The sequence below is a fragment of the Xiphophorus hellerii genome, chromosome 22 (assembly GCF_003331165.1).
Source record: "Xiphophorus hellerii strain 12219 chromosome 22, Xiphophorus_hellerii-4.1, whole genome shotgun sequence".
Taxonomy (NCBI): domain Eukaryota; kingdom Metazoa; phylum Chordata; class Actinopteri; order Cyprinodontiformes; family Poeciliidae; genus Xiphophorus; species Xiphophorus hellerii.
This window is the reverse complement of record NC_045693.1, coordinates 23,918,186-23,926,835: the sequence shown is the minus strand read 5'-3', so window position 1 is coordinate 23,926,835 and position 8,650 is coordinate 23,918,186. Positions and strand designations below refer to the sequence as shown.

The following is an 8,650-nucleotide window of genomic DNA, read 5'->3' as shown; positions in this document are numbered from 1 at the left end:
TTACTTTCAACATTTCAAAGTTTATTTAAATTTTATTTCATTTTCATACAGTATCAAGTTTCCAACAGTCCCACAGCATAATATGCAGCATGCAGAAAAAGGAAAAGAAAAAAAAAAAAAAGGTTCTCAAACTTAAATCTTTTCAGGTATTCCCACGCAAACTAAAAAGAACCCAATTCCCTCAGAGAAAAAAGTAGCACTTACAAACTAAAGCGCGGTCTGAACTAAACAGAGAACAGAGAGCCAGAACTGCATTTAACAAATACTTATATACAAAAGAAAAAAAAAAAAATTTAAATCAAATTTCCCCTTTACGCTGAGTACAGTGTGTGGCAGTTTGAGACAGGATCAGATATGCAACTTTTACTGGAATCGAAGCATCTCGCTGACCCGGGTAAAATACAAAAAAGTTACATGTAGTTCAGTTCATTTGGATTACCGCTCATAATATGTGTACATTTACCAAAGTTTGGCAACATCCATATTGTATACCGTAAAATTCTTAAATATATTAACATCACCATCCATGTGTAAACAAGAGTTTTATTTCAAAAAATTGATCTACATGCACAACAAAAAAAAAATATATACTTCCATGTCATGCAAGCACAGGGAGGCCCAAAGCCGTGCAGAGCTCAGGGGTGGGGAACAATAGAGCACTCCAGATCTGACTGAGAAGTCCTGTTAAAACTAGCAGTTGGCCTCCAAAGCAAAACGGACATCGATCCCAATGCTGTTAATAGTAGGAAGCATTTTTCCCCTTGGAAATAAAAAAAAATAAAATAAAAATTTGGTTGAATTTAAGGTTTTGGTTTTTTTATTTTTATTTTGTTTTTTTCCTATCCCTGCTTGAATCAGCAGGTTTGGAAAAAGAAGGACTGGGGGAGAGAAAAACAACATGTTTGTGAGAGAAAATAGTAGTAGTAATAATAACAATAATAATAAAAAGTGGGAGTGGAAGCCAACTTTTGAAATGTACACGCTCCAGATAAAAACAGAAAATCCTAAAAACTAGTCTAGCGCCATTGCACACCGATCATGCTAACGTGTTAAGATTAAGTGTTTTTGCGTTGAAGGAAACTGACCCGTCCTGTGCTGCACTGAGACATTTCAGAGGCAAAGCCTTCCCTCCTCTTCCTCTTTCTGCGGTTCGATAAAATGAGCACACATTGTTTACCTAATATACACATATCGTTTTGTTTTTTTTTCCTTAAAAAATAAAGAAAAAGAAAGAAAAACAACAAACGACAACTGCTGCCTGCAGGTAAGTCTCTTAAGTTGCTTTATCCTCGCACAAACAGCCTAAAAATCTCATAACTGTTCTCTCTCAGTTCTTTGCCAAAACGTCATCCAGCATGGTCTGCTAGCGGCACAGAAAAAGCATGGTTTCCACTACAGTTCAATAGCGAGTGCTTAACTATTCTTTGCATTGGAGATTGTCGTTATGGATGCGCAATGCTTTCTTCACCAGTAAACCATGTTATCAGCTTGCAGCCATGACTGGTTTAAGTTGTTGTTTTTTTTTTTTGTTGTCCTTTTTCTTTATCTGGAAAGACATTTTCTTGGCATTAATTGAACCTAGCTAGAATCTCATGACAGGAAACGGGGATGATGTCCGACAATATGAACACATTCTTACGTATAAATAAAACTAGCAATCTTATTAGGAAAAAAAAGAAGAAAAAAAAAAAAGACGATGAGAAGCGTCGCTAAGATTGGAAGCTTTTAAATGGTCGGTTCAAACTGAGCGCGGGAGCCAAAAAAAAAAAAAAGGTTATGACATTTTGTTATGTATTTACGATGCCTCGCAGTCGTGCAGTTGGAAGCGTCGCCCTCCGGTTCTCCCCCCCCCCCTCCGTGTGAATGAATGCAGTGATGATAGTTAATAACGAACTGGTTCTGGATATGTTCTGGTTGGCACTTCATACCCTACTTTCTAGCTGTACTGCTGCGAGTGTAAATACACTACACACGTCCTCTCAAAAAAAAAAAAGAAAAACGAAAAATAAATGCAGATATATAGTTGTATTTTTTCTTTATAAAAGACAACAAAAATAAATATCAAAAATAACAATTACCCCAAAAAAAAAAAAAGGATGAAATATGAACAAGCCAACCAGCCTCTTCACTGCGCCCCTCCTCTACCCCCCCTTTTCCCTCCTTTTTTCTTCCACAACCAGAGATGCTCTTTGCAAATGACCAAATGGATGTCCTTCAGTCTCTTAAAGTGCTACGACCGGGTTATTGCGGACTTACAGTTCAATAACACTTCAAAGTTGGCTTCACGAGGCCCGTGGTTTTTTGAAAGCAAAAAAGAAAAAAAAAAAAAACAAAGAAGAAAGAAAAGAGAGAGAAAAGAAAAAGCGGCTTCACAGAGAGATAGATATAAAGAGAGAGAATACTTCCATTGAGTTACACAGAGAGCGTTTTGCCAGACGTCTTTGAGCAGATCTTCGGAGATGGTGGAGAAAAGCGAGTGTTGAGGGCGAGGAGGGCGATTCAGCAAGCGGAGGGCGCTCACACGTCCACCACCATCTTTTTGTGTATATCGAGGCCGCCGACCACCTGGGTTTTGAAGCAAAAGAAGGAAGAGACAAAACCGAGGTGAGACGACAAACATGTGAACACAGACATCTCTATGTTGGGAGTTTTTACTCATGAATAAGTCCTAAAATCCAAACAGCTTGAAGACGGTACTGACCAAACTGAGAAGTGTGCTCACATTTATAAAACAAACAGGCGAGAGTTGGGCACCACTGTATGAAGGTTTTAATAAGTTTTGAGGTCAAAGTCACAAAGATGTTGCCTACTACTTAAAGTTTCTTTTAATGCGATGCCAGAGAAGAGGGTGAAAGTGAAAGCAGGGTTTCTGCAGGTTTCACCGACAGAAAATTTCAGACTTTTTGAGACCATTAAGAATGAAATTTAAGACCACAGAAACCGTCCAGCCATCTGACAATAACTTTGCACTCACCCATGATGAACGCAAAAAAGCTAGCTAACTAGCAAGGGCATGTTAGCACCTCAACTATCTTGAGCCACGGAAGATTTGTGTGACTCAAACTTTTACCAAAAAGTCCCGCAATACATAGAATATACGCAATTTAATGTTGTAAAGAACCTGCAGTTGACATATTTAAGGACAACTTACTTTTAAAAAAATAATTTGAGATTTTAAGGCCTTAATTTTACCTAAATTTAAGACTTTTTATGGATGTGAGGACACCCTGAAAAGTGCACCAGGCATCATTCTTAAAAAGGCTGCACGGTTAGTTTCTAAAAAGTTCAAGACTTTTAAGAGCGTTCCCATCCAACTTTAATTTCTTCCATAAGAATTTAAGTTAAATGTTCATCAGCTTAAGTTGGGGATTTCTTTTTAGCTTCAGCATGCAAATCCTATCATTTCACATCAAGACTGTGTAACCTTATTGAGCTTATAAACATTTTGGGCTAGCTGTAGCACAAAGTGTCTCAAAAAGAGAGATTTCTTGACTTTAGCCGTGGGTATTTTCTGCAAAAGCATCTTAAAGATAAGTGCTACAGAGGACTACTGAACACCACAGATTGTCAGATAGCAGTAGATGGTGTTGCGATGTGCTAAATGCTAACCAAAAGAGGTGGTGCTGCACACATTTCTCTTAAGTTTTGACAGGGATTTCAAAACCACTGAAATCCCTGTCAAACTATGCTACACAAACCTTTTTGTGACAAAAGAGCAGAATGACGTGTAAGACTGTTTTGAATTTAATTTTCTAAACAAACTTTAACAAGAGCTAAAAATACTTGACACAAGAAGGAGTGAATAAATAAAAGTGCTAACAAAAGACGACACAAATTAAGATCTCATATGGAAGATCTGAACCTATGGAGGACTTTAAGGCCCAAAATGAGAATTATTAAGTTTAACTCAACTTTTTTAAGACAGTTTAGAAAGTGCCATGTCCGTCAAGCAGCTGGCTAAATAAATAGCTCAACTAAATAAGATATCTGTTTGCTGTACTTTCAGGGTTAATCTAAGAAGCAACAAGCAATAATGATGTCGGTGCACTAAGGAAATTTACCACTACAAATCTAATTGCTTTGGAGAATTTGAGTGTTTAATTTAAATGTTTGCTCAAGTTCATGTAAAAAAAAAAAAAAATACATATATATATATACAGTAGTATGTCTAACATTTTAACAGCTAGAGTAGGGATAATTGTTGCTCTATTGTTTAGACATTGAATAGATAAAAAGTAGGAAGTGGTTTTAGTAAACAGTAACATTCTTATTTCAAGGTTAACAGCTGATTCTTTACACCAAACAGCTTCAAGCGGATGATGAACGTTTTGGGTGTTAGTAGGATCCTTGCGTACGGAATACTCCAAAACGGTACAAATCTACACACAAAGATCAGATTAGACTAAAAGCTTTGAACAAATCAAAATTTAAATCACAGCTCTATTAGGTTAAATTAAAATTAAATTAATTTAAGGACATTATGAATATTTGACTAGAAAATCATGAGTCAACAGTGCTTAAAATAGCTTACAATTCAACAGTGGTGTAGCTGGACAGATCTGGATTCAATTGAAAAATTTGGACTGGATTATTCTAGTCTGAACATCAGCTTTATTAGCAAGACATTTATTGTGTTGGTTTGTTAGCGATCTGAACTGAAAACAGGCTATAAAGCTTTAGCATAATTTATGACCCAAATGTTAAAGGATATACACAGCCACAATGAAGAAGAGAAATTCTACTTTTATTTTTTAATAGTGTGTGTGTGTATGTGTGTGTGTTAGTAACACAAAAAATCAAAAACTGATAAGTGAGGGTAAGAAAAGCCCAAATATAAAAAGTCACCTAAATGCAAAGCAACACAAGCCCACCATTGCCACATCCAGGTTGCAAATACTCCAAACCTTGTTTTACTACCAACACCCTTCAAACTCAATCTTTATCTGTATTTCTTAAACAGATTCTCTAACAGAACTGCTCAAATGGTGATAAACTCTTTGAAGCGTGAAATGTTTGAGCTGCAGCACTTCTCCTGCACCGTTCCGAAAATACACCCTGAAAAGGACGGCGAGCCGTTTTAGTTCAAGGCTCTGGGGATCGAGCTGTCAAATACGGACCCTGTGTCTGTCAGAGCCAGATATGGAGCCTTTCATTTCAGAACCTGGCTCGGAGCGAAACCGCTTCCCTCTGGGGGCCGCCGAGAGACGAGCCGGTGGATGTGGCTTTTCAAAAAAGGAGAACACCCACCGTGTTCAAACAGCTGTCTTTGCCCCTTTGATCTGAAATCGGATAGTAGACTTCTAATTTCCACAACAGGGCCGGATTATAAATCAGTATGACAGAAGAAGTCGCTGGTTTTAAACAGCATCTCTACAGTCTCACCACAGCAGCATTACACACAGCTCCTCCGACATAAGCAGTGCTCGCTGAAACTGAAACCCAGAGCTGTTGAGCCCCAGCAAAACAACAACAACAATAAAAAACTAAAACCCAGCTGTCTTTCCAGAGACTTCTTTCCCCTTTGACCTATTGCCGCCTCCGCAAATCGGCAGGATCAGCAGAAACGTCAACGCTCCCCTCTGAGAAACCCCTCAGGAGAGCTTCGACTTACTGCACAGAACTCTTCGAAGGATATCCTGCCGTCTCCGTCCTTGTCTGCGTTTATAATGGTCTTGTCCACGATCTGCTGGAGCTGCGTGTCCTTCAAGTTGTTGCCCACCATCATCTTCAGCACCTGGAAGAGCTCGCCGTTGGAGATGTAGCCGTCCTTGTCCATGTCGTAAATCCTGAAAGCGACTGAGGTTCGGAATGTGGCGTGAAAAGAAAAAGGGAAAGCGCAAGTTAGTCAAACAATAAGTTTCACTTATTGTTTAGAAATGCGTCTTTGATGGTAGAGTAAAAAGTCCTGATTAGAAAGGCTAAGCTAAACAGATAAAAACTCTCCTTTTGAGTAACAAAACAAACACATGGCTTTGTGATAAGATGGCCTGAATTGACCAGATTTACTTACATCGGAGTTTCTGTTCTTTGTCTCCCTTGACGCTGAACTGTGAGACTCCTTCAATAAACTCTAAGATAAAAAAAAAAAAAAAAAGAAGTACGTAAATTCAGACCAGAACATCATTGACATCTTTTATCATTTCTCTACAAAATTCAAAGCTTAACAAAACTCACATCTGGGAATAATTTCACACAAATATGGCCCAAATAAGGCAGTTTTACTTTTTTACGAATTGCCCACATTTTTGATTTCCAAATTTTAAAGACTAAATTAAAGGTCAGTAACCTTTTCACCTAAATGGGACCAAATGTCAAAAGTTTAACAGAGAAAATTAATGGGAATCATTTACTAATGGAATAAAATTCCCACAGCTGTGTTTTGATATGACTTATTGATAATTTAGCCCACATGTTTCCAGTTAAAAACAAAGATATTCTGCAGCTTCAAAAACTGGGTCATGCCCCACTGATTATTGTACATTTTAACATCCATTAGGGTGCTACAGCCATGATTTGTGCTGTACAAAGGGTTTTTCCACACACCTGTCAGGGTTAAGCAGAGATGAAACCCCGTCTTAGTCATACCAATGCAGTTGGTACACTGACAGACTGTTTAAATGTGGTAATTTGTGGATTGTGGAGGTCTAGCAGTGTGGGGTAACAATTTTGAAATGCACCAATCAAGCACATCAAAAGAAAAATACTTTCCATAAAAAAACAAAACAAACAAAAAAAAACTTCAAGCTACTAATGATCTACTACTCTTTATTTACTTTATTCTGTAGCTTATTTTTTACTGAAAGTAATTCTTCCTTATATAAACAGAGAGAATGCTAATAGTTTTTTTCCTGTAGAAAATTATATGCATGACAATTCTGCCCTAAATCTTAAGGAAAAAAAAAACAGCACCAAAAGAAATACAGCTAACAAATGTAGTTGCGTTTAAAATTAAAAAAATAAACCCAAAGTTTGACAAAAACTCTGTTGTCCTTTCAACATGTGGAGTTTTTCCAGACTCCTTTCTAGTTTCAGCCTTCATTTAGCATTCATACGAACACCTGAGACTCTTAAGATGTGCAGTTTGTATTCTAGGATCCTCTAGACACAAAAACATGTTAGGCAAACTTTTCTATTTGAAGCAAAAACAAATCTTTCAGCCCCAGAAAACCATATCTTATGATAGATAAAACTCAAAATCATCTTGTTAGCTTCTTCATATATGAAGATCAGACCAACATTAGAGCTGAGAACCGGGCATCAAACCCTCCGGCCGGGTCTGTGGCTTACCTTTAAAGTCCACCTCTCCGTTCCCGTCCGTGTCGAATATGTCGATAACCCTCTGCACCAGCGGGTTCTGTTGCAGCTCCGGCAGAGACATGAATTCCTCCACGCTGAGCGAGCCCGAGTTATCTAGGTCGAGTTTCTTAAATCTCTTCCCTAGCCTCTTAATCTCATCAGCATCGACTGAACAAGGAGAAAAAGAAAAGAGACGGACAAAGGATCTGGATGAGACATTGTCCTTGTGGGCATCTGACCAAAGTTCTAGATTATCACAGCGGCTATGAGACGCGATGTGTGCAAGTGTTGGATTGACATTGTGTTGACAGCCTGAACACAAGGAACAAAAAACTGGCCTGTAAGCACCGATCTGAAAACATTTCACGCAGAAACCAAACTATATTTTTATGCAAATGACACCCTTGACAAAACCTGCATGTCATGAATCTTACAAGTTTTACAAACGGGTCAATGACTGACCCGACATAGACAGCCTCAAGCCACAGAACCGCACACACCACAGCAGCTCGTTGTGCTCCTAGCAACTATTGAAAACCATTGACTTGCTAGACTGCAAACATTAAGGAAGCCAAAAAATGAGAAGTCCTTCTCTCAACCAAAATCAAGAGAACTTAAAAGAAAAAAAAAATAGAATCAAGAAGAAGGATTATGAAATTGTACCTGATTTCTGCAAACTTACAGCCTTTGTTGTTGGTTCATTTTTATTAGACGCCGTTTGGGTGTTTTTTTCTCCAGCCATGAGGGAAACGCCTCGCCTCTCAGGCCGCTATGCTGAGCAATAAGCTAGGAGTAATCCAGGAGCAATAATGCAGTCTGTTGTTAATTACTGTATAAGCTCATTCACATGGTCACATGATCACACTAGCCAACCACAAACTATTACTTTATGTGCTGTAAGCTGGGTTCCTAATGGCATAAATCTTCAAAAAGATAGGTGTGGCTAATCTGAATGAAGCCAAAAGTTCCAAGAGATCATGATGGGGGTTTTCCCCGAGATGATTTCATCCATTTAGTGACGTCCATTTTATAACAATGAGAATTGTTCAAAGCTGATATTTTGGCCTCAGCCGTTTAGATGTGATTTGAACCAAATGGGAGAGGCTGTAATTGCATGACTCTGCTGTTTTCTGACATGATGCAAGGCAAGGGAAGCAGGACGGCGGGTGTGCGTGGTGTCCTGCGTTTCAGCACTCCAGCTACACCAGCTCGATGACTAATCTGCATGTGTTGGAGGAAGGAGAAGGGAATGAGAGAGGGTGAGAAAGACAGATTGAGAGGGAGAAACTTAGGATGGCCGAAATTGCAATAAACTCAGACTCGGGTGGAAATTTTTTAAAACCACCACCCAGTC

The 8,650-nt window shown here is 38.6% G+C and overlaps 1 protein-coding gene across 1 annotated transcript in view; it reads right to left on the bottom strand.

Moving 5' to 3' along the window:
• The window catches only part of LOC116713137 (calcineurin subunit B type 1), a 36,032-nt gene continuing 27,382 nt past the window's right edge, over nucleotides 1-8,650 (bottom strand). The window contains exons 3-6 of the mRNA XM_032553137.1: nucleotides 7,288-7,464; nucleotides 6,011-6,070; nucleotides 5,612-5,796; nucleotides 1-2,565 (exon numbers count right to left, since the gene is read on the bottom strand). Coding sequence (XP_032409028.1) covers nucleotides 2,518-2,565; nucleotides 5,612-5,796; nucleotides 6,011-6,070; nucleotides 7,288-7,464 — 470 coding nt within the window. The 3' untranslated portion in view covers nucleotides 1-2,517. The remainder of the gene's footprint in view (nucleotides 2,566-5,611; nucleotides 5,797-6,010; nucleotides 6,071-7,287; nucleotides 7,465-8,650) is intronic.